A 26,433-nucleotide genomic window follows, 5' to 3' on the forward strand; every position below is an offset into this window, starting at 1 on the left:
ATCATGGTGTCTCCACATAAGGGGTTCCACAACTGCCACAGGGCGTTCCAGCTAAAGGCAAACAGCCACCAGGCACTTTTCTTGGCTATAAAGGTGCAATTCCTGATAAGAACATATGCTGGAAAGGGAAAAAAAGTACCCCTCTGAAGTAGCTATTACTGTGAGATCGTGCTGTTGGACCGCGTGACCGAGTGACGTCATCCGAGGTGGACGGAGTAGCGGCAGCATACAGTACAGCCCGGATCTATCGCAGTGGAACTGACTTTGTGCTACTATCCTCCTTTATGAAGGACTAAGAGGGTTATTGCCTACTTGGGACTTACCCACCATTTACCCTTACGGCGCCACTAGTGACTGAGCCACAGATCGATCGGACTGGAACGCCCTGTGGCAGTTGTGGAACCCCTTATGTGGAGACCACATGATATACCAGATGACATCTGAGTAGAGACGAGTCGGCTGGTTGGTGCTTGGGTAATTTGTCCCTTGAAATGCTTCATGAATTCATCCTTGATGTACGCAGTTTACTTACCGTTTATTGTGCCTCACATTATATATTTTTTTTCAACCAAAATGTTTTTTATTGGGTTCATGGTACATTTACAACATAGGCTAACAACACACTGTCTTACAGTTGTATCCATATTCCCCCCTTATTTTTTTGCAGTAACCAAACTTGACTCACAAGGGTAACTTACTGACATACAAGACAAGACAATGACACTTGAAAGGGGGGGGGGGGTGTAAGGGAAAAAAAGGGGGGGGGGGGGAACCGCACAAGGAGCACTGCCCTCTCTGTCTTCTTAATTTTTGCGTCCACTCTGAAAGGGACCGCCCTTCACTTCCCTGGGGCCCTTGTAGAGCAGTGTTGTTTCCTGTCAGCCCTACCTGTTCTCTTCCTATTTATTGTCTGAACTGGCACTTCAAAGGAGAATGCATCTTCGGCTATCAGAGCAGTATGGTGGCGGCCTCTACCCCTGGGATATCTGACTGGGCCAGCCACGGGGCCCAAATTTTTAGAAAGTTTGTGCCGGTGCCATTGACCAGACTCGTCAATTGTTCCATCCGGCAAACGTACCATATTCTGTTCCTAATTTTCGTGACTGTGGGTAAATCTGGTTGCTTCCATAGTGCTGCGATTTCGCACCTCAGGGCTGTTGCAAAATGTGCAATCAATTTCTGTGCCGGTCTGCTTAGCCCCCGGGTGCGTCTGCCCAGCAGGAACAACCAGGGGTCCAAGGGGACCGCGAGTCCGAGAAATCTCTCTAGCCAATTGCGAATCTCCTCCCATATTGGGGCCACTTTGGTGCAACTCCACAGCATATGCAGCAAGTCTGCTTGTTCCCCACATTGTTTTGGACACAATGGAGGGTAATCCTTAACAAACTTTGCCAATCGCATTGGAGTGAGGTACCACCGCGTCAGGACTTTATATGCATTCTCCTTTAAAGTAGTGCATATAGAGCTTTTTGCCGCTGCCAGTACTATGGTGTCCCAGTCTGCGTCCTCTAGAGTCTCCCCTAAGTCCATCTCCCATTTAGTTCTGTAGCTAAGTTTGAAGTCGTCCCCTGTTTCCAGACAGACCACCTCTCTGTAAATCCTAGAGGTGAGTCCCGTAGTGTCCGTCCCTCTTGAACACAGCTGCTCAAAATTTGTGCGCCTGGGGCGTTTTGGTGTTTTAATGTAAAATGCTCGTATCTGGAGGTATCGAAAAAATTATTATATATTTTTAATACACTATGAGCGTTGTGCGCTGTTTTTTTGTGTTTTTTCTATTCTAGATAGGGGCATCAGAGAGGGCGAAAGTAGCCTAGATAGGGGTGTCACAGGGCAAAGGTATCCTAGATAAGGGTGTCACAGGGCAAAGGTATCCTAGATAGGGGTGTCACAGGGCGAAGGTATCCTAGATAGGGGTGTAACATGGCGAAGGTATCCTAGATAGGGGTGTCACAGGGCGAAGGTATCCTAGATAGGGGTGTCACAGGGCAAAGGTATCCTAGATAGGGGTGTCACAGGGCGGAGGTATCCTAGATAGGGGTGTCACAGGGCGAAGGTATCCTAGATAGGGGTGTCACATGGCGAAGGTATCCTAGATAGGGGTGTCACAGGGCGAAGGTATCCTAGATAGGGGTGTCACAGGGCGAAGGTATCCTTGATAGGGGTGTCACAGGGCGAAGGTATCCTAGATAGGGGTGTCACAGGGCGAAGGTATCCTAGATAGGGGTGTCACAGGGCGAAGGTATCCTAGATAGGGGTGTCACAGGGCAAAGGTATCCTAGATAGGGGTGTCACAGGGCAAAGGTATCCTAGATAGGGGTGTCACAGGGCAAAGGTATCCTAGATAGGGGTGTCACAGGGCAAAGGTATCCTAGATAGGGGTGTCACAGGGCAAATGTATCCTAGATAGGGTATGAACACAACCTGCACACTCAAAAGATAAACAAGGAGAGTGAGTAAATCAAAAGAATATTTTTTACTGAGATCAGATATAAAGGACACTGTACGAAGTAAATCCAAATATACAGGGGGATTGGAGCAGGGCGGTGGCAGAGGAGGACCGTTACAGTGGAACAGTGCTGCGGAGGAGGAAGACGGACGGGGAGGAGCGTGCTATAGCAGCGACAGACACCGTAAGTCAGTGAAGACTTCTGGGGCACGCTGCTCTCCGGCCGTCCAACTTTGCTCCCGCCATCCAACTCCACTGCCGCCCTGCTCCACTCTCATGATCCTCCGTACCCTTTCCCCACCACCGTCCTCCTCTGTCACTGCCCTGCCCTGTTTCCGCTGTTCTCCTCTCCCGACGCACCCCTTAAAAAATCTTGCACACCCCTGTGTTAGCCCATAGCAGAACCCAGTGATTAGCAATAAGGGGCCCGTGAGACGTCTCCAATGGGTTCGCCAAAACAAATCTATAATGTTGGCTCCTAGGCAGTATAGCGGGGTGCCGAGCCCGTGTGGGGACTGCGCACTTCGTAAGACCCCAAACTGCACCTTAGTGTGGGGGGTATCACTGTCACTGTAAGAGCTTCCAAAGTTGCCCCCCACATTGTGGGGCGTAACTTTGGAAGATCCCGCAGTGAGTGACAGCGATACCCCCATGCTGCCTGCACACACTGAGGGGTAATTTGGGGGATTATTTCCCCCACAAGGTCAGGACACTATACTGCCTGGGATCGGTCACACAGTGCTAGCGATAGTCTGAGGAGTCGGTGTTAAGATTTATTCATTACAAACAAATACTAGCAAGGGGGGCACAGTGCAATAAACTAAGGTAGCCAGAAATGTTCTGTGTATCAGGAACTACAAGGAATATTCTTTGGGGCCAATATCAAATGATCTCAGGCATCACATTGCAGCACACCATCTATAGGCCCAGAATTACTAAGCGGTGCTATTCTATACAGTAAAGACCATCCCAGATGTGGCACACTACAGTATGTAGACTAAACAAAGTTGTGGTCAATCCATTAGAAGCAGCACCTCCAACAAGATGGCCAAGAGTCTCTCCAGACTCAACAAGAATCAGGTAATGAAAATACAAGAGCAAGCCGGGCACTAATGCAGAAAGATTGCATCGCACAAACGTAAGCAAGACATATTACCAACGTTTCGGTCCTACAGTTGGGCCTTCCTCAGGGCTTAAACCCAACTGTAGGACCGAAACGTTGGTAATGTGTCTTGCTTACGTTTGTGCGATGCAATCTTTCTGCATTAGTGCCCGGCTTGCTCTTGTATTTTCATTCCATACAGGTAAGACGCCTCCCAGAGCGGGAGGACACGTTAAACAGAGAGCACTGCGGCGTCTTCTGCAGTGGGAAGGGGTATTATGAAATAGCATGACGTAATGAATATGGGCTCTCCTTTCTATATACTCATGAAAGGGATCCCTGGCCGCTCCAACACTGGGGCAGGTAATTAATCATCGCTACCGTAGCAGAGGGCATGGGTGGTGCGTGGAACCAGTAGCACGCAAGATGTTACGGACGGATTGCGTCCATGTCCTTTCGACATGTGGAAGTGACGACCGTGCTTTATTTTCAGGTCATGCCCCCGCAGTATTTCCAGAGATCCGGTAGTAACAGCGCATCAGGGTCACCCACTCCCCTGACCCCGCGGAGAGTGAGCGAGATTCGTGCAGACGCATCGGTCGTGGGGAGAAGTGAGTCAGGCATTGTCTGTATTGCATGTGCTGGTCGCCATTGGGCGTGGTGCTGGCTGCCGTTGGTCGCGAGTCTGGTGCTGGCTGCCATTTAAAATCTGAGCCATATTGCATAGTATTGAATTGTATGTCTTTATTTATATAGCGCCGTAATATGTGTCCAGTATTATCCACAGTGCTATTCATACGCTTCTTTAAGCAAGTGTGTCTTAAGTTGGGTCTTAAAGGTGGATGGAGAGGGTGCTAGTCGGGTACTGAGGGGAAGGGCATTCCAGAGGTGTGGGGCAGTCAGTGAAAAGGGCTTAAGGCGGGAGAGGGCTTTAGATAAAAAGGGGGTAGAAAGAAGACATCCCTGAGAAGAACGCAAGAGTTGGGATGGTGCATAACGAGTAATTAGGGCTGAGATGTAAGGAGGGGCAGAAGAATGTAAAGCTTTAAAAGTGAGGAGAAGAATGGAGTGTGAGATGCGGGATTATTATTCCTATTGTCCCATCAGCACTTTAAGTCGTTGCTCTAGAATACATTTAATTGATTTTATTGCTCTTTATTGCTCCTTACGCTGCTAATTGTTTATCTTCGTTCAAGATTAAAAGTAATATTTTAGTAATTGGAGGGTTGTTCTCCTGACTGCAGCACATTGGGATTCTGTTGTATTTAGTATCAATTACCCGCAGAAAAAAGAAACACATTCTTTTCTACAGAGAAAACGAACCGTTTTACTTTCAGGGCAATTTAATCTTTGTCTAATAATAGTGCAATGTTTCTAACAACTAATCAGTGATAAATGGTCAGCCCTTCCTAGAATAAAAAATAAAATAAGGCGTTGGCTTCTATAATAAGATAAATGAGACTGAATGAAACCTGACGTGTGTGTGTGTGTGTGTGTGTGTGTGTGTGTGTGTGTGTGTGTGTGTGTGTGTGTGTGTGTGTGTGTGTGTGTGTGTATATATGTAATTGAACATTTAGCATTTTCCTGGCTGAGTGGTTTTTACTCAATTTATTTTATATCGTATTGTATTGTATGTCTTTATTTATATAGCGCCATTAATGTACATAGCGCTTCACAGTAGTAATACATGTGGTAATCAAATAAATAACAGATAATATAAATAACAGATCGTGGGAATAAGTGCTTTAGACATAAAAGTAACATTAAGGAAGAGGAGTCCCTGCCCCGAGGAGCTTACAGTCTGATTGTAGGTAGGGAGAACATACAGAGACAGTAGGAGGGAGTTCTGGTAAGTGCGTCTGCAGGGGGGTATCCTGGTAATTAGGAGTCATTTTTGTAAACGAACGAACAGAGCAAAAGAGAAACGATTTACCTTCGAAAGGTGACCATGTAATTATGAACCATCATTAGTCACAGAGAAACAAAAGTATCTGATCTGCTAGAATTTGGTGTCCCCCAGAGAAAAGTGAAACATAGTCATTTTTCTACTTGCTGTTACTTAGCTAAAATGTTTCTGACCTGCCACGTAGGGCTGAACCGTTACCGGTTATTCAGACCGAGACCCGATTGCCTGACGCGGCTGCGCCCCTAACCTATTACCTTCGCCTTGCCAGGTGTTCCTTCTTCCCCGGCCACCTTGTACGACCGATACAGCTCGCCGGCTGCTGGCAGCGCGCGCCGGCGCCTGTTCATGGACACCGACGCCCAGTCTAACGCCGGAAGCCCGGGACAGGCCACTCCGCAGCCCACTGTCAACACCGTGCCAGCTGAGACGATGGCCGTACCGCCCGCCCCGGGGCAGACGCTGGTAACCATGGCAACGGCCACCGTCACTGCCAACAACGGGCAGACGGTCACCATCCCGGTGCAAGGTGATAATGCCGTTAAAGGAGCAATGCACCGTAACCAACCACCATTTTTGTTGTGGTTTTTTTTTAATCAGTTTTTGGGAACAGGGGGTCTTCCAGAGATGAACGGCACTAGTATGAGCTGTGGGGACCCCTTAGGTTCCAGAGATACTTGCTGGGGAAGTTACCGGCATTGCTCACAGGTATTCAGAGGGGATGGTGTTGCAACTTCCTGTCGGCCCTAGATTTGGCAGCCATTTTGTTTCCCCTGAGGCAGATTTAAACCTAGTAACTTCACCCGTAAGTATCTCGGGAACAGAGCAGGCGCAGAGGTTCTCAGAGCTAGAAATAGTGGCTTAGTGGGACCCGTTAAAAAAAAAAATATATATATATATTTATATCATTAGTGTAAAAATAAGGATGGCTGCCAAAAGAGGCTTCCATGACTTAGTGGCATCTATTGCTTCCCCTGGAGGGAGGCTGAAGCAGCAGCCATTTTGTATTCCCAAAAGGGTTTTCAAAAATCATAAAGGCAAAAAGGTGAATTTCTCATGAAGTGGGAGGTCCCGGGAAAGAAAAATAAATCCCGCGATTCAGACCCAAAGGACCTCCATCTTGGTTCTGAATAGAGGAGCTTCGTGCCATCTAGTAAGTGGGCCAATAAATGTTCTCCCCGCCTTGTTCCTCAGGCATCGCCAACGAGAACGGAGGGATAACCTTCTTCTCGGTGCAGGTGAACGTGAGCGGGCAGACTCACGCCGTGACCAGCTCCATGCAGCCGCTCACTGCGCAGGCCCTGGCGGGTCCACTGACTCCTCAGCAGCTTCAGGTTGCCGGGCACGTGCCAGCTCCTCCGGCCAAGGCCCCCGCTGGGCAGCAGCAGAGGCAAAGCCAAACGACGGGCGGCAGCAAGCTCAAGAAGGCCGGCTCCCTGTCTCTCTTCTTCAGGAAGGTAATATACTATACTATATATATATATATATAGTATATATAACATATATACAGGTAGGTCCGGAAATAATTGGACACTGACACAATTTTCATCATTTTGGCTCTGTACGTCACCACAATGGATTTGAAAGGAAACAACCGAGATGCAATAGAAGTGCAGACTTTCAGCTTTAATTCAAGGGGTTGAACAAAAATATCGTATGAAACGTTTAGGAATTGCAACCATTTTCATACATCCCCTTATTTCAGGGGCTCAAATGTAATTGGACAAGTTAACACAATCATAAATAAAATGTTCATTTTTAATACTTTGTCGAGAATCCTTTGCAGGCAATGACTGCTTGAAGTCTGGAACGCATGGACATCACCAAACGCTGGGTTTCCTCCTTTGTGATGCTTTGCCAGGCCTTTACTGCAGCTGTCTTCTGTTGTTGTTTGTTCATGGGTCTTTCTGCCTTAAGTTTTGTCTTCAGCAAGTGAAATGCATGCTCGATCGGGTTGAGATCAGGTGATTGACTCGGCCATTGCAGAATATTCCACTTCTCTGCCTTAAAAAACTCCTGAGTTGCTTTCGCAGTATGTTTTGGGTCATTGTCCATCTGTAAAATGAAGCGCCGTCCAATCAACTTCGCTGAATTTGGCTGAATCTGAACAGACAATATATCCCTATACACTTCAGAATTCATCCGGCTGCTTCCATCTTCTTTCACATCATTAATAAACACCAGTGACCCAGTGCCATTGTAAGCCATGCATGCCAATGCCATCACACTGCCTCCACCGTGTTTTACAGATGATGTGATATGCTTCGAATCATGATCCGTTCCAAGCCTTCTCCATACTTTTTTCTTCCCATCATTCTGGTATAGGTTGATCTTAGTTTCATCTGTCCAAAGAATGCTGTTCCAGAACTGGGCTGGCTTTTTTAGATATTGTTTGGCAAAGTCTAATCTGGCCTTTCTACTCTTGAGGCTTATGAATGGTTTGCACCTTGTGGTGAACCATCTGTATTTGCTCTTGTGAAGTCTTCTCTTTATGGTAGACTTGGATATTGATATGCCTACCACCTGGAGAGTGTTCTTCACTTAGCTGGATGTTGTGAAGGGGTTTTTCTTTACCATGGAAAGGATCCTACGATCATCCACCACTGTTGTCTTCCTTGGACGTCCAGGCCTTTTTGTGTGGCAGAGCTCACCAGTGCCTTCTTTTTTTCTCAGAATGTACCAAACTGCTGATTTGGCCACTCTTAATGTTCCTGCTATCTCTCTGATGGATTTTCTTTTTTTTTGCAGCCTAAGGATGCCCTGTTTCACTTGCATTGAGAGCTCCTTTGACCGCATGTTGTGGGTTCACCGCAACTGCTTCCAAATGCGAATGCCACAACTGAAATCAACTCCAGACCTTTTACCTGCTTAATTGATGATGAAATAACGAAGGAATAGCCCACACCTGTCCATGAAACAGCTTCTGAGTCAATTGTCCAATTACTTTTGGTCCCTTGAAAAAGAGGGGGCTACATATTAAAGAGATGCAATTCCTAAACCCTTTCTCCAATTTGGATGTGAATACCCACCATTTAAAGCTGATAGACTTCACTTTAAGCCCATATTCATTATTTAACTGTAACTTCAATTTATTTTGGTACTCAGCCGAAATAACAAAATGTGTCCATTATATATATATATATATATATATATATTATATATATATATATATATATATATATATATATATATATATATATATATTTATAGAGAGAGAGAACAGAAGGCACAACCTATATAAACAGTGTTTACAAATAATAAACACATGTGGATACAAACTTTGAAAGTCCAGTAATAAAGAGGGGACTGGAAACCTACAATAAAGAAAGAAGAGCCAATATAGTGAAGTACGTATAATTAAGTATATTAATATATATATATATATATATACACACACACACACACACACACACACACACACACACACACACACACACACACATACACACACACACACAGTGTGGCGCTATGCAGTATTATCCCGTTTTTGTCCCCTTTTCACCCCTCCTCACTCCCAAACCCAGGTTTACTATTTAGCCAGCGTCCGTCTGCGTGACCTTTGCATGAAACTGGACATTACCGATGAGCTCAGAAACAAGATCTGGACCTGCTTGGAGTTCTCCGTGGTCCAGTGCCCTGACCTGATGAAGGCCAGACACCTAGACCAGCTCCTGATGTGTGCTGTGTACGTCATGACCAAGGTGAGCTGCGGTCACTCACACCGCTCCCTGGTATGTGCGTACACCCGTCTCCCCTAGCAGCGGCACTTCGGTCACTCACACCCGTCTCCCCTAGGAGCGGCACTTCGGTCACTCACACCGTCTCCCCTAGCAGCGACACTGTGGTCACTCACACCACTCCCAGGTGTGTGCGCACACCCGTCTCCCCTAGCAGCGGCACTGCGGTCACTCACACCGCTCCCTGGTGTGTGTGCGCACACCCGTCTCCCCTAGCAGCGGCACTGCGGTCACTCACACCGCTCCCTGGTGTGTACGCACACCCGTCTCCCCTAGCAGCTGCACTTCGGTCACTCACACCCGTCTCCTCTAGCAGCGACACTGCAGTCACTCGCACTACTCCCAGGTGTGTGCGCATACCCGTCTCCCCTAGCAACAGCACTGCTGTCACTCACACCGCTCCCAGGTGTGTGCGCACACGCGTCTCCCCTAGCAACAGCACTGCAGTCACTCACACCGCTCCTAGGTGTGCGCACACCCCGCTCCTAGGTGTGCTCACACGCGTCTCCCCTAGCAGCAGCACTGCGGATCACCTATTTGTATCCCGTGATGAATGAATGTTTCCTTTTTCTCCGGGAACACTCAATTCAAGCACATCGGCCTCTTCTGTTGATCACGTTTGTAAATAATCATTATTCAGACACAGCAGAAGGCTCCCATTCCTATGTGGTGTTGACTGACTAACAGTCTTATTACGAAAAAGAGATTAGATAAAGATTGTAACAAGTAAAAAAAACAAAACGTTTGCATTCCAAGGGAAATTAGGAGGGGGGACCCGACCCTTGACCTTTGAGAGGTTGTTTGATCTAATGTAATTGGCTTCCTTAGAAAAAAAGATCGAATTGCCCCGAAAATAAAATGTGTAACTGTCCGTTTCCGGTGTGGAAAATAATGTTCCTGTTTTCCTCCGAGCCATGGTATCCTTCCCTTTTATCTATTTAAACTAGTTCTGCTGCCTTCGTTAGCCCATTAAATCCACAAAAGAAAAGTAACCCCGCGTATTCAGTTTATCAGCGAGATTAACCCTTTGGCCGCCGGAGGATTTGCAGCCTTCTATTCCGGGTGACGTGCTCACTAGTGTAGGGGTCACCTGACCTCGACCTGCCCCCTGACGTTCCCCCCACCCCAATCTCCGCTACGAACAAAAAGTGTCAGGGCAACGTCACGAGACCCCCAGGGTGCCACTCATTCGAACATTGCCCTCCCAACATCATGGGGCACTCAAAGGATTAAACGTCGGGAAGGGGGACAACAGAGACCCTAAAGCGTTGGCTTCCTTTGACTTGAGCGATCGGCACTATTGCAGTTTTAAGGAGTGACCCCTCAATGCTCTCCCGCCTCCCTGCAAATCCCTGGGTGCCGTGTAGCCACCTCTGGGGCTGGATCAGTTTCACCCGGCTCATTTTGTTTAACCCCCCCCCCCCCCCCCGTTCATATTTGTGGCAGGTGACGAAGGATGACCAATCTTTCCAGAACATCATGCGATGCTATCGCAGCCAGCCGCAGGCGCGGAGTCACGTAAGTGCTACGGGGGGACCGACGCGGCGCTCTTAGCGCGTTTCATTTGTACTACGTGTAGGACATTTGATTGCGGCCGTGTGAAACCACTAATACTAATACATGCTAATGCACTTACATAAGTTCCGGCGGCGGCGGCTCGCAATGAGACCCCGACAGCGGCTACATTTATTTATTTATAAAATGTTTTACTAGGAAGTAAGACAGTGAGAGTTACCTCTCGTTTTCACGCATGACCTGGGCACAGAGTTATGATGACAATAAATAGTTACGTGGAATGAACAGAGGCGATACATTCTATTTACAGACCTTTCATTAACAGTCCGAGATATGATTATGGGCATTAGTAACATTTGCAGACAGAATGAACATGGTGTTAGATAAGGGAGGATAGGCCTGCAATGTGTTAGGTGAGGTAGGATAGGCCTGCAATGTGTTAGGAGAGGTAGGATAGGCCTGCAATGTGTTAGGAGAGGTAGGATAGACCTGCAATGTGTTAGGAGAGGTAGGATAGGCCTGCAATGTGTTAGGAGAGGTAGGATAGGCCTGCAATGTGTTAGGAGAGGTAGGATAGGCCTGCAATGTGTTAGGAGAGGTAGGATAGGCCTGCAATGTGTTAGGCGAGGTAGGATAGGCCTGCAATGTGTTAGGAGAGGTAGGATAGGCCTGCAGTGTGTTAGGAGAGGTAGGATAGGCCTGCAGTGTGTTAGGAGAGGAAGGATAGGCATGCAATGTGTTAGGAGAGGTAGGATAGGCCTGCAATGTGTTAGGAGAGGTAGGATAGACCTGCAATGTGTTAGGAGAGGTAGGATAGGCCTGCAATGTGTTAGGAGAGGTAGGATAGGCCTGCAGTGTGTTAGGAGAGGTAGGATAGGCCTGCAATGTGTTAGGAGAGGTAGGATAGGCCTGCAATGTGTTAGGAGAGGTAGGATAGGCCTGCAATGTGTTAGGAGAGGTAGGATAGGCCTGCAATGTGTTAGGAGAGGAAGGATAGGCCTGCAGTGTGTTAGGAGAGGAAGGATAGGCCTGCAGTGTGTTAGGAGAGGTAGGATAGGCCTGCAATGTGTTAGGAGAGGTAGGATAGGCCTGCAATGTGTTAGGAGAGGTAGGATAGGCCTGCAATGTGTTAGGAGAGGTAGGATAGGCCTGCAGTGTGTTAGGAGAAGTAGGATAGGCCTGCAGTGTGTTAGGAGAGGAAGGATAGGCATGCAATGTGTTAGGAGAGGTAGGATAGGCCTGCAATGTGTTAGGAGAGGTAGGATAGACCTGCAATGTGTTAGGAGAGGTAGGATAGGCCTGCAGTGTGTTAGGAGAGGTAGGATAGGCCTGCAGTGTGTTAGGAGAGGAAGGATAGGCCTGCAATGTGTTATGAGAGGAAGGATAGGCCTGCAGTGTGTTAGGAGAGGTAGGATAGGCCTGCAATGTGTTAGGAGAGGTAGGATAGGCCTGCAATGTGTTAGGAGAGGTAGGATACTCCTGCAATGTGTTAGGAGAGGTAGGATAGGCCTGCAATGTGTTAGGAGAGGTAGGATAGGCCTGCAATGTGTTAGGAGAGGTAGGATAGGCCTGCAATGTGTTAGGAGAGGTAGGATAGGCCTGCAGTGTGTTAGGAGAGGTAGGATAGGCCTGCAATGTGTTAGGAGAGGTAGGATACTCCTGCAATGTGTTAGGAGAGGTAGGATAGGCCTGCAATGTGTTAGGAGAGGTAGGATAGGCCTGCAATGTGTTAGGAGAGGTAGGATAGGCCTGCAATGTGTTAGGAGAGGTAGGATAGGCCTGCAGTGTGTTAGGAGAGGTAGGATAGGCCTGCAGTGTGTTAGGAGAGAAAGGATAGGCATGCAATGTGTTAGGAGAGGTAGGATAGGCCTGCAATGTGTTAGGAGAGGTAGGATAGGCCTGCAATGTGTTAGGAGAGGTAGGATAGGCCTGCAATGTGTTAGGAGAGGAAGGATAGGCCTGCAGTGTGTTAGGAGAGGAAGGATAGGCCTGCAGTGTGTTAGGAGAGGTAGGATAGGCCTGCAATGTGTTAGGAGAGGTAGGATAGGCCTGCAATGTGTTAGGAGAGGTAGGATAGGCCTGCAATGTGTTAGGAGAGGTAGGATAGGCCTGCAGTGTGTTAGGAGAAGTAGGATAGGCCTGCAGTGTGTTAGGAGAGGAAGGATAGGCATGCAATGTGTTAGGAGAGGTAGGATAGGCCTGCAATGTGTTAGGAGAGGTAGGATAGACCTGCAATGTGTTAGGAGAGGTAGGATAGGCCTGCAGTGTGTTAGGAGAGGTAGGATAGGCCTGCAGTGTGTTAGGAGAGGAAGGATAGGCCTGCAATGTGTTATGAGAGGAAGGATAGGCCTGCAGTGTGTTAGGAGAGGTAGGATAGGCCTGCAATGTGTTAGGAGAGGTAGGATAGGCCTGCAATGTGTTAGGAGAGGTAGGATACTCCTGCAATGTGTTAGGAGAGGTAGGATAGGCCTGCAATGTGTTAGGAGAGGTAGGATAGGCCTGCAATGTGTTAGGAGAGGTAGGATAGGCCTGCAATGTGTTAGGAGAGGTAGGATAGGCCTGCAGTGTGTTAGGAGAGGTAGGATAGGCCTGCAATGTGTTAGGAGAGGTAGGATACTCCTGCAATGTGTTAGGAGAGGTAGGATAGGCCTGCAATGTGTTAGGAGAGGTAGGATAGGCCTGCAATGTGTTAGGAGAGGTAGGATAGGCCTGCAATGTGTTAGGAGAGGTAGGATAGGCCTGCAGTGTGTTAGGAGAGGTAGGATAGGCCTGCAGTGTGTTAGGAGAGAAAGGATAGGCATGCAATGTGTTAGGAGAGGTAGGATAGGCCTGCAATGTGTTAGGAGAGGTAGGATAGGCCTGCAGTGTGTTAGGAGAGGTAGGATAGGCCTGCAATGTGTTAGGAGAGGTAGGATAGGCCTGCAATGTGTTAGGAGAGGTAGGATAGGCCTGCAGTGTGTTAGGAGAGGTAGGATAGGCCTGCAGTGTGTTAGGAGAGGAAGGATAGGCCTGCAATGTGTTAGGAGAGGAAGGATAGGCCTGCAGTGTGTTAGGAGAGGTAGGATAGGCCTGCAATGTGTTAGGAGAGGAAGGATAGGCCTGCAATGTGTTAGGAGAGGTAGGATAGGCCTGCAATGTGTTAGGAGAGGTAGGATAGGCCTGCAGTGTGTTAGGAGAGGTGGGATAGACCTGCAATGTGTTAGGAGAGGTAGGAGAGGCCTGCAGTGTGTTAGGAGAGGTAGGATAGGCCTGCAATGTGTTAGGAGATGAAGGATAGGCCTGCAGTGTGTTAGCAGAGGTAGGAGAGGCCTGCAGTGTGTTAGAAGAGGTAGGATAGGCCTGCAGTGTGTTAGAAGAGGTAGAAGAGGCCTGCAATGTGTTAGGCCAGGTCCCCGCTGGCTACTGCAGCGCCTGCTGTGGCGGACGCTGCAGGGACAAGAGCCGCCCCACAATGGGGCCGGGCCCGCTGCGAGGGGGGGCCGCCGCGCTGCACCGAGAGAAACTCCTGCTCTCAAGAAAATTGAGAGCAGGAGTCGCGACGGAGCGCTAGGCCACACCCACCCGGCGGTTCAGCCAATGAGGGAGAACCTGCCGGGTGAAGTCACGGCCGTGCCCCCGTCACGCTTTCCCCCCTGTCTTTCCCCCTGCAGCTCTCTGCAGATCGGGGGACTCGACTGCATGCGCCGCCTGCCTCGCAGACGCGCAGGCAGCGGGGCCGCAGCCTTAGAAGGGGTCGGATCGGCCTGCAATTTGTTAGAAGGGTTATGATAGGCCTACAATGTGTTAGGAGAGGCCCTGTCTCAAGGAGCTTACAATCTATAGGCAGGGGAAGTTGAAACATTGGGTAGAGGGGATGAGAGGGTTGATGAGTTTCAGATTGCAATAGAGGAGCTGTAACATCAGCGTATGGCTCCCCCCCTCCCTTTCAATAACGCTGCATCTTTCTATTGCCTGCCGGTGCGAGCCCTGATCCCACTGCCATTTTCTGTCCACCGGACAATTATTCTTACCTTGGGGACGAAACGGCTTGTCGTTTCAGGAATCGGGGGTCCCCGGAGGTTGGGGGGCCACTGACCAACTCCCGAGAACCCCATGTCCAGATAAGTTGTTAAAAAATTATATATACTGTATATACTCGGCCTGTCCTTTCCTAATTACCCCAGGTGTACCGAAGTGTCCTTATAAAGGGCAGGAGGAGGAGGCATTCTGGGGCCAGTGACCTGAACGTCAAGCCAGGATCCCCACCAGAGGGCAGCAGAGATCTCAGTAAGACCAGGCAGCTGCATTTCTCTACGTTCATTTGTTCTTTCACTTTGCGTTACAGTATATCAAGTCATTGATAGCACCGGTGTACAGTGAGGGTGTGCACAGCGATAGTTACCAGGAATCCCCCCTAGGGCCAAAGTGTAGGAAGGGTTGTGACACATTTAAAGGCTATGTTACTTAACCATATCACTGCCATTAGTACACTTTGCCCCTAGAAAGGACTGACCCCTTAACCATGTCACTGCCATTAGTACACTTTTCCCCTAGAAAGGACTGACCCCTTAACCATGTCCCTGCCATTAGTAACTCTTTGCCCCTAGAAAGGACTGACCCCTTAACCATGTCCCTGCCATTAGTACTCTTTGCCCCTAGAAAGGACTGACCCCTTAACCATGTCACTGCCATTAGTACACTTTGCCCCTAGAAAGGACTGACCCCTTAACCATGTCACTGCCATTAGTACACTTTGCCCCAAGGAGGGACTGACCCTTTGAAGTTCCTTCTCTGCTATTCTCCAGGCAGCCGAGAGCCCAGCCCAGTCATGAGGTCGAGCAGCACCTTACCCGTCCCGCAGCCCAGTAGCACCCCGCCGACACCGACCCCACTCCTGGGAGCCGGCAGCGACGTGGAGGAAGAGGAGAGGGGGGATCTTGTTCAGTTCTACAACAGCATCTACACCGAGCAAATCAAAAGCTTCGCCATGAAATACTCGCAGGCCAATACGGTAAGTGTGAGGAAGCAAAGGGGTTAATATGGGGCCCCCTTGTTTACCGGAGCGGGCTAGTCCAGAAGACCCTTTGCAACCCATGCACTTGAAAAGGCCAGAAGGTACCTTTTTATATCAGGGGCTCAACTCCAGTCATCAAGCTCCCCCCAACAGGTCAGGTTTTCAGGATATCCCTGCTTCAGCACAGGTGGCTCAGAGGCTCAGTCAAAAACTGAGCCTCTGATTGAGCCACCTGTGCTGAAGCAAGGACTGATGAGCTACCTGTGCTGAAGCAGTGACTGAGCCTGTGCTGAAGCAGGGATATCCTGCAAACCTGACCTGTTGAGGGGGGATTGAGGACTGGCGTTGAGCTCCCTGCTATTCACTATTTATTGACCGGTCCTGTTTAGAGAAAGAAAGGTTTCGGGTCTCGGTTCTGAAGGGAAATACGAAATGACGGTAATACTTTGTGTTTAATCTGTGAAGAGGACTGTAAATCTAAATAATGCAGCGAAATACTGCCAAGTAATGGATGCCACATGTCCCCTCTGCGTGGCGCCATGTGTCCCCTGTGCGTGGTGCCATGTGTCCCCTGTGCATGGCCCCATGTATCCACTGTGCGTGGCCCCATGTGTCCCCTGTGCGTGGCCCCATGTGTCCCCTGTACGTGGCCCCATGTGTCCCCTGTGCGTGGCCCCATGTGTCCCCCGTGCGTGGCCCCATGTGTCCCCTGTGCGTGGCCCCATGTGTCCCCTCTGCGCGCCGCCATGTGTCCCCTCTGCGCGGCGCCATGTGTCCCCTCTGCACGCCGCCATGTGTCCCTTGTGCGCAAGAAATCAGTTGGAACTGATTTTTTTGGTGCAGCAGGCCGGTCACGTGAGCGGTTCGCCCAATGAGGGCAAACCAGCTCCGTGACGCCCCTAGGCGTGGCACGGCCCGTCTCCACTGGCCACAAAACGCACCTGCTTCATGCGGGTGATGTTACAGCCTCCTCCGCACGGGCCTGACACCGTGGCCCCAGCCTTAGAAGTATCTCTCCTCCTACATCATTAAGTTACATGTTCTCCTCCTGATTTCTATGGAGAGTGGAAGGTTGTGTGAAATGCCATTGTGGATACATGGAATAGTCTCCCAGCAGAGGAGGTAGGGAGTGTAAGTAAGTAAGGGAATTATAAAATACTTGGGCTGAACAACGCTACCCTAAATATGCAGTGAAGGCAAGGTTGAAATAAAGGTTTTCCCGGTGTTAGGAAAGTGGCAGACGGAGTGGGCCGGGGGCTTCTGATCCGTCGTCCGGTTCTACGTTTCTATGGAACTTCAGTAGACTTATCGCTGACGCCGTTAACTGTTCCTCTTCCTCAACAGAACGATGCTCCGCCACTCTCCCCTTATCCTTTCATGCGTGTGTTGTCCCCGCGCCGCGTGCAGCTGTCCCAAAACTACCCCATCTACATTTCGCCCCACAAATCCGAGGCCGCCTTATCGCCCCACGAGAAGATATTTTACTGTTTCAGCAGCAGCCCGGCGAAGGTGAGTGAGGAGCCGGGGCTGCTGGTCAGTTCAGCCACTGCATGTAAAGTCTTAATCAAGGGGTGGTCAACTCCAGATCTCAAGACCTACTCAACAGGTCAGGTTTTCAGGATATCTCAGCTCAATCAGTCTCTGCTTCAGCACAGGAGACGCAGTCTTGACTGAGCCTCTGATTGAGCCACCTGTGCTGAAGCAGGGATATCCTGAAAACGTGACTTGTTGGGGAAGGCTTGCGAACTGGATTAGGGTGCAAAATACACCCTTCATACATTGACACAAAGGGTTAAAACAATGCCATTTGATCTCCTTTTCGGGTCACCTTTCCCATACGTCTTTGAGTCCGCTTTAAGGCTCTCGTGTGTAACATCTGTTCCAGCGAATGCTGATCTGCAGCAGGCCGGCGCCATTAGTGGGAGAGGGAGTGGCTCAGTGAGTAACGACAGTGACTGGCACTGGGAGTTTGAAGCAGGGGAGCCTGGTTCAATTCCCGGTGTCGGCTCCTTGTGACCTTGGGCAAGTCACTTTATCTCCCTGTGCCTCAGGCACCAAAAACATAAATTGTAAGCTCCACGGGGCAGGGACCTGTGCCTGCAAAATGTCTCTGTAATGCGCTACGTAAAACTAGCAGCGCTATACAAGAACATGCTACTATTAGTATTATTATTATGAGAAAGAAGCTTCTAGTGAGCTATAAGTGCTTCTCTACTTTCCTAAAACCGCAGCAGATTTATGCAGGGGAACGAGCTTCTGCGTGGCCAAATTTATACGACAAAAGACAGAGAAGCCCGATGCTACATCTAATGTGACAAAAATGCACAGTGAAATACTTTTTATTCTCTTGAAAAAGGGTAATTTAGTTAAACTCTATGGCCAAAGCGTTATAGGCATGCAAGCCACATCATGGCAGGACCAGTGAGCAGGTCCTAACACTCACTCCCTGGTCACATTCATTAAAGATTATCATGTATATTACAGAAATAAGTGTGATAATACAGGGTGTCCCAAGTAAGACGCACGGTGTATTTTCTTGTAGTAACCTATTGAATGTTATAACCCCTGTAGTGCGCAAACTTTGGCACCAGAAAATCTCAGCAGTCGTCCTGAAAACCTTTCAAATACATTTCAGGTCTCTCGCTTCTCTCTCTCGCTCCTCTCTCTCTTCTCTCTCTCTCTTCTCTCTCTCCTTCTCTCTCTTGCTCCTCTCTCTCTTTCCTCCCTTCTCTCTCTCCCTCTCTCTTTCTCTCTCTCTTTCTCTCTCTCTCCACGGTACATGAATAACAGGGGGTAGGGTATAATAATTACATAGTGCGTGGTAACAGTTACACACAGGGATGTGGGGGTTAGTGGGCATCTCTCAGCCTGTCTCTCTCCTCCTCTCTCGTCTCTCTCTCTCCTCTCTCTCCCCTTGCAGCCTTATTAGTTCTGTGCAGTTCTAGGTAGGATTGCAGCCTTATTTATTAGTTCGTGTTCAATGGTTTTTAAACACTGACAAAACCATAACCACGGTACTTGGGACTAAGGCTACATTTCATAAGCTTTCCATGACGGAGCTACTGATCAGAACCAGCTCTAATACTAGTCTAGCCTCAGTTACTAACTTTAAATATTTGGATATGTGGCTTAATATCGGTCCATTAAATTGTATCAACCTACCAGAAAGTCTGCCGCCTTCTGTACAGGGATATATTTAAGGTTTAGTCCTCCTTAGGAACAATTGCAGTAACATGTTTAAGGGGGTAAATCTTTGTACAGAAATCCGATGACTTGAAGTATTTTAAAATCACTTGTAAAGTGAGTTAGTACCCCGGTTAGCTGAGACTGAGGAGGGGGGGGGAGGGTCAGATTTCTCCTGGCTGTTTGTGTGTAATCACTGCGCTGAGCAGGAGTTTGCGCTGGCAAGCCACTTCTTTCTCCTTCCACCTTATCTTCATTGGCTCTAACAAACAGGGTGGGCTAGTTCTTGAGTGAACACTAGATTGAGAAACGTTCCCCCATTCAAAGACCCCCTTAAAACCTTACTAATCTTTTCAGTTTCCTAAGAGATGGTGACGTAATGTTTGCACAGTAGCTGGGATTGTTCTGTGATATTGAAGTCCCTCCCACAACCAAAGAGTGCCACTGGCAGTGGAATGTTCCATTGGTTAACATTCCATAATGACCCACCTAGAGAGAGACGTGGGACCGGCCCAGCAGTGGCCCTATAGATATACCAGTTACTATATGGGGAACTGATCTTATTTCCAGTGGCTGAAGCGATCGCGTGGCCACTAATGCAGGACCCTTCCCCGCCACCCTAGGGGTTACGTGCGACAGCCGTGCTGCCCAAGTCCTAGCGTGTGGGGCACGATGACCCTGCAGTAACGCCTTTCTTTCTTTGCCATGCAGCGGCTACGAGAGATTAACAGTATGATCCGGACAGGGGAGACCCCGACCAAGAAGAGGGGGATCCTGCTGGAGGACGGGAGTGAGTCGCCAGCCAAGCGCATGTGCCAGGAAAGCCACACCGCTCTGCTGAGACGGCTGCAAGACGTGGCCAACGACCGAGGCACCCACTGACCAGGTGGCCCCCGGGGTTACGCACACACTTCAGCGTTTCTCCTTTGGCAATGTTATGCGTCACTGCGACCTCCCAGGCGTACGATCAGTAACCGGGGAGAGGACTAGATGGCGCAGTTAAAGATGCGCTCCTCCCTCTTAGGCACGGGCGTTGTGCCGGGCTATGGGAGGGCCAGTTTTACACAGTAAGGGTATCCCTACGGCCGGGGAGGCGGCCAACTCCAGTCCTTAAGGGCCACCAACAGGTCGGGTTTTCAGGATATCCATGCTTCAGCACAGGTGGCTCAATCGGTCCCAGCTTCAGCCTCTGATTGAGACACCTGTGCTGAAGCAGGGATATCCAGACAACCTGACCGGTTGGTGGCCCTGGAGGACTGGAGTTGGCCGCCCCTGGGTTAGACTTTTGAATCAGGGAATAGTGGCATTTGGTATTTCAGGAAACCTCACCCTGTAAATGGGTGTTACAGAAAGATAAAGGGCAGGAGGAACTGCTCATTTCATTATAATTGCAAGGAACCAATTTAGGGGTGTAATTAGTAAAGGGAGATTGGGGGGGGGGGGTATGGTAGAGACATTTAAACACATCAGTTGTACAAAAAAAGGTGCAGACAAGAAAACTTGCTAAAGGTGGAGGCAAACGGGAATGTAGAAAAGATTTCCTGGAAGGGTAGTGGATGCAAGGAACAGATGCCCAGCTGCATTGGTGGAGGCAAATGGATTTCATTGTGCGCATTAGTGTGGGCAGATTCAGGGCTTCCATGTTGGCTACCAATCTCAGAGCAGCTGTATGAATTGGGCACTTTCAGGTTGCATGGCCAATGTGCAGCCCATCCCTGGGCAGAAGAGCTTACATCCATTAGTATTGGTTGAGGAGCAAGGCCATGGTGTGACCTGTTAGAGACAGGTCTCCCGGTCCTATGGTTTACCTTCCAGTGACAAACAGTGGTAAATTAATCCTTCGGCTGCCAGAAGGGACCGCCGTTGCCGATACCTCCTGGCAGCGAAAGGGTTAAAGTAGAACTTTATACCCACTCGGCCGGTGGCGACGCTCTGCCGGTCCCTTGCTAAATATCTCCAGCTAATTATGTTTGTACTCGGTAAACGATAAAGCGCCGTCTAATATGGTCCGGCAGAGGCGGTGCTATAGTGGTCATGCTCAGTCCTGCTGTATACAAGACAAAGGGGCATGCTTCAGGTGGGAAGGGTTCAAAGGCCGCAGTGAAGAGAACTTTGCGCAATATTGACATTTTTGCTGACCGCACCGTGGAAGTGCACGTCACATTTTATATATATATATATATATATATATATATATATAAATAATCACACGCGGTTTGAAGATACGCACTGTAGGTTACGTGACCAATATTTTGTATTGTGCACCCAAACAAAACCAGCGTTGATGTGCACTGTGGGACTTCATCCGGCTCTTGGGACCTGATGAAGACCCCATATTGCCCTGAAAGATTGTGCGATACTGCAACTAGTTTTCTAGGTGTGCCGACTTCATGCCAAATTCTCTCTCTGTGTCTCTTCTGTGTCTCTGTGCTCTCTCCTTGCTTCTGTCCGCTCTCCTCCCGCTCACCCCTCTCCGATCTCCCTCTCCTCTCTGATCTCCCTGTCTCTTCTGTCCGCTCTCCCTCTTTTCTTCCTCTCTTCTATCCGCTCTCCTCCCTCTTTTTTCTGTCCCCTCTTTTTCTCTCTTCTCTCTCCCCTATCTGCTCCCCCCTCTTCTCTCTCTGCTATCCTCCCTCTCTCTCTTCTGTCCGCTCCCCCCTCTTTCTCTATCTTTTATCCGCCCTCCTCCCTCTCTCCTGCCCGTTCTCCTCCCTCTCTCTCTGCTCTTCTCTCTCTGCTCTTCTCCCTCTCTTCCTTCCCTCTGCTCTCCAACCTCTCTCTCCTTTCTCTCTGCTCTTTTCCCTCTCTCTCCCTTATCTCTGCTCTTCTCCCTCTCTCCCTTCCCCCTCTCTATCTCCCTTCTCTCTGCTCTTCTCACTCTCTCCCTTCTCTTGGTTTTTCTCTCCGCTCCCCTCTCTTCTCCCCTTTCTCTTCTGTCTCTCCTGTCTCTCTTCTCTCCCGCATTATGCTTTGTTGATGTTATTTTGGAAGCACTTTGCAAGCAGGTGAAACGTGTATTCTGTGTTAATGTAGCTGGATATTAGAAACCTTTTTACTGCGAGTCACGTTTCCGGATCATGTTAATAGATGTCGCTTGTACTGCTGCGACACTTTATTCTAACAAATCACCGGTTTGTACCTGGCAGGTACCTGGAATGCGACACTGTTCACCTGGAGCATGCCGCGTTCCAAGCCAGGGGTCATGCCCGGCTGATGCGCGGCTGATGTGTTAATTTATAATGGTTCAGGATTTATTAGGCTGCAATGCTTCGCGTGTCCGCCAGATGGCATAAAATCATGAATTGTAATGCAGTGTATATATATATATATATATATATACAGTATATATATATATACTGTATAACAACAACCCCTATAACCCCTAACATACAGTACTGTACACATACAGTACTGTATATGCACATAAATGATACTATGGGCCGGCGGGGGCGAGATGTGTTTGCAGCAGAGAGAGATCCGCTGCTCTCTCTGTGCAAACATCGGCACATTAAAAACTATTTAAAATACATTTTTATTCCTAGTGTACATGTGCAGGGGGTCTCGGGAGCTGAACCGCGTTGGTTTCAGGTCCGGGGACCCCCTGCTCCCCGAGATACAGGCCCCTTTAGGGGGTGCCGGTATCCCTCTGCTTGGTTTACAGGCCGCAGTCACGTGATCAGGACCTTTAAATGCAGAGGGATACCGGCACCTCATAAAGGGGGCTGTATCTTGGGGAGCAGGGGGTCCCCGGACCTGAAACCAACGCGGTTCAGCTCCCGAGACCCCCTGCACATGTACACTAGGAATAAAAATGTATTTTAAATAATTTTTAATGTGCCGATGTTTGCGCAGAGAGAGCAGCGGATCTCTCTCTGCTGCAAACACATCTCGCCCCCGCCGGCCCATAGTATCATTTATGTGCATATACAGTACTGTATGTGTACAGTACTGTATGTTAGGGGTTATAGGGGTTGTTGTTATACAGTGTATATATATATATAGTATATATATATATACAGTATATATACTGCATTACAATTCATTATAGGGGACGGCTTCAAAGACAACAGCTCGCAAACGCCCCCATGTGTTTTTACACGGCATTGCAGTATTGCAGCCAGCGGGAATAAAATGTTTAAATCACAGCTGGGAAAATAACGCAATACACTCCGGGCGAAAACGGTACAAAACCGAATATCACCGGGTTATACCCAAATTCGCGGAACTAGCCGAGTTAGAATAAAGTTGGTCGCCACTGTAGCACCTTTTTCAAATGTGAATATTTTTACAGTCGTGGTATTTAAAATGTTTTATTTTAAATGCTCACAGTACAGTTGTTTTTTAACAAATAATTCTATATTTGGCAGCGCAAATGTGCGGTCGCTCCTTGGAGCGAGGTGAATTAATGGCAGGGGAACGTTTAATACGTTAAATGGAACCGTTTGACACTTTTTAAAAAAAATTTTTTAACCAAATAAGTATAGTTATTTTTAAATATTTATTTGTTAAACCTTCTAATATTTCTATGTTAAACAAAAGCGCCTGGGTTTAGTTTGCGTGGGGAGATACCCGTGCACAACAAACACTAAATTCAAACTGATCAGCTACGTCTGTTTGTTTAATCCAGTGGTCTCAAACCCGTGGCTCTTGGTGGAGTTGGGGGGGGGGGGAGTGTCTGGGTTCTGTATGGAGGGGGGGAGTGTCTGGGTTCTGTATGGAGTGGGGGAGTGTCTGGGTTCTGTATGGAGGGGGGAGTGTCTGGGTTCTGTATGGAGGGGGGGTGTCTGGGTTCTGTATGGAGGGGGGGTGTCTGGGTTCTGTATGGAGGGGGAGTGTCTGGGCTCTGTATGGAGGGGGGAGTGTCTGGGTTCTGTATGGAGGGGGGGAGTGTCTGGGTTCTGTATGGAGGGGGGGAGTGTCTGGGTTCTGTATGGAGGGGGGGGAGTGTCGGGGTTCTGTATGGAGGGGGGGAGTGTCTGGGTTCTGTATGGAGGGGGGGGGTGTCTGGGTTCTGTATGGAGGGGGGAGTTTCTGGGTTCTGTATGGAGGGGGTGTGTCTGGGTTCTGTACGGACGGGGGGAGTGTCTGGGTTCTGTATGGAGGGGGGGTGTCTGGGTTCTGTATGGAGGGGGGGTGTCTGGGTTCTGGATGGACGGGGGGGAGGTTCTGGGATCTGTATGGATGGGGGGAGTATATGGGTTCTGTATGGATGGGAGGAGTATCTGGGTTCTAAATGGGCGGGAGGGGGAGTGCCTGGGGTCTGTATGGACGGGGGGGGCATGTCTGGGTTCTGTATGGGTGGGAGCGGGGGGGGGGAGGGAGTGTCTGGATCCAGTCTAAACCACCAAAACAAAACATTGAATAAAAATGACCTGTACACTAAATGACATATACCTCTTCTAATCTGCACATCCAAATGAGTATATTTCCCAGGAGTCACTTGGTACTGTAGGTGGCGTCTTGATCCAGTAGCTGATCGGCTTGAATTCAGTGGGGGTTTTTTTCCACACGATCCAAATACAGTTACTTTGAGGGGTTTGGATCTTTCTAAGGGAGCCAATTACACGGATAAGTAATTTAAAATAAATAAATGGACCCCCTATTTTAAAATGTCCCTTTAAGTAAATTAAATAGAAATGTTTGTCACATTAACAAAAAAATGTCTGAGAAATAGAAGTATTTTAAAATATATATATATATATTTATTTTTTTGACAATCTTTACCTAATTTATTTGGTAATGACACTATGATCATGATGTTTGTAAACTGTACTTATACACCGGCAAATTGTTAATCGGCCATTTTTATTTTGTTTAAACTACTTCTGCTGTTGTAAAGCAAGTAGATAAAAGTGCAGAACTGTGAGAACCAGATTAGAATTGCATAGGACCAATTCAACAGAAAAGTGCTCCTCTTCCACAGACCGGGACGTAAAAATAAATTTCTAAAGTAATCATGATGCAATAAAACCCACCCACATTTAGTTACAACGAACATCCATTGTCCGTAAACTTATATGTAATCGGAATAATTAAAATATATTAATATATATTTTTTCGTCTACTAATTAAAAAATAGTTTAGACAAACAAAAAATGGTTATTGTTAATCGTTTCCTGCAGCCCAACTGGATTTATTAGTAACTGATGGGAAATGTACGTCAGTAAGGGTAAAGGATAAGAAAGATGAGGTTAAATTGTTGCACATATATTTAATTACCTTTTTATGTTATTTGTAAGACGTGAACAACCTCTAACTTTATTTCGCGTATCGCTGCCAATAATTCCGTGTCGTCCTGAGCAGAACTGTAACGAGCCGCCGATACAGAATATGTCAAGGTTTTCAGGTCTCCGTCTTGTAAACGAGTTTATGATCATCGAAAGCGTCTGATTAGTACGGAATTATGGCGTTTCACTTTCAAAACACAACACACGGAAGGCAGGACACTATTTTTTGAATGGGAGAGGCTGTTCATACAGAATCAGAACATACAGTACATTACCATAATGTAAAGATGTAAAAAACCCCACGCACCCATCGCTCCACCACACCACATCAATCATTATCTGCTATCCTGTTTATGATACGGTATCAACTTGTTATATCTGCTGATTTGTTGTAAACTATTGTTATACACTGTAACAAGCATTAATATTGAATCCGTGATATGTTATATATTGTAATAAGGTTTAGAGTTTTATATAAACCGTTCTCATGTGTATTAAAAAAAAAATAAACTTTTTTTTTTTTGTTTTTTCAATCCATTGATCTCTGTGCCACTAATTCTACTTTCTATTGGAATAGCCCAGTCTTTGGCGCGTCAAATAAAGACCTTACAAGTTCAACATTCGTGCAATACAGATATATTCACTGCTGACTGTGTATCTGTATACCACTTTTGTAATGACAGGGGATTTTATTTTCTTCATGAGATCATTTGCTCATAAAAATGTTTCCTCCACAACCAGCAGATGTGGCTTAAAACACTTGTGTTCTAAGTGTGTGTGTATACTTTTGGTTGTTGTCTTGGTCTTTCAATCTCTCTTGCAATCCAGTCGAGTGCCATCTCCTATCCAACTATGATCATTTCTTCTTGTGAGTCTGCTCCTGCCGCCCCACCCGCCATTTTTAATTTTTCTTCCCCCTGTGTGATGGTGTCACATCTCGAGTAAAATGGTTTATTATTTGCTCACGGTCTACGTTTTCGGTCCCAGACCTTTGTAATCACGTATGGATGTAGAACGTATTGATGATTTTATTTATACTGTATATATATATATATAGTATATACAGTGCTCGACAAATAATGATAACCATTCGCCCCGTTGCGAGTGGATTTAGGCCGCTGGCGAGCCGTCGCTGCTGCAGCTCTATGAATTCCCCTGCTCCTGCCAAAGTTTTTTTTTTTTTTTTTTTTAATAAATAAATAATCTCCCTCCCTGATTGGGGTTAACGCGGGGAAGAGCTCCTTCCCCTGATCTCTCTCCCCCTCCTGATCTCCTCCCGTGAGTCAGGGGGAGCCCGCCCCCGGGCCCGGGTGCCCTGTTCATTACA

At 48.0% G+C, this 26,433-nt stretch overlaps 1 protein-coding gene across 7 annotated transcripts in view; it reads left to right on the top strand.

Annotated features, from left to right (window-relative positions):
* RBL2 (RB transcriptional corepressor like 2) overlaps positions 1-26,433 on the top strand; it is a 162,006-nt gene that overhangs the window by 69,181 nt on the left and 66,392 nt on the right. For 4 of the 7 annotated variants that reach the window (XR_012789210.1, XR_012789211.1, XR_012789213.1 and 1 more), the window contains exons 14-22: positions 4,042-4,159; positions 5,723-5,980; positions 6,646-6,908; positions 8,976-9,152; positions 10,635-10,706; positions 14,867-14,969; positions 15,488-15,693; positions 17,041-17,205; positions 19,591-19,765. Coding sequence is in view for 3 of the 7 variants with exons in the window: in XM_075577157.1 (XP_075433272.1) it covers positions 4,042-4,159; positions 5,723-5,980; positions 6,646-6,908; positions 8,976-9,152; positions 10,635-10,706; positions 14,867-14,969; positions 15,488-15,693; positions 17,041-17,205; positions 19,591-19,761 (1,533 nt within the window). In the remaining 4 variants the exon portion in view is untranslated. Of the gene's footprint in view, positions 1-4,041; positions 4,160-5,722; positions 5,981-6,645; positions 6,909-8,975; positions 9,153-10,634; positions 10,707-14,866; positions 14,970-15,487; positions 15,694-17,040; positions 17,206-19,590; positions 22,594-26,433 lie in introns of those variants that run through there. The other 3 variants (XM_075577157.1, XM_075577158.1, XM_075577156.1) reach the window with 2 other exon arrangements.

Source organism: Ascaphus truei, chromosome 19 (assembly GCF_040206685.1).
Source record: "Ascaphus truei isolate aAscTru1 chromosome 19, aAscTru1.hap1, whole genome shotgun sequence".
Lineage (NCBI taxonomy): Eukaryota > Metazoa > Chordata > Amphibia > Anura > Ascaphidae > Ascaphus > Ascaphus truei.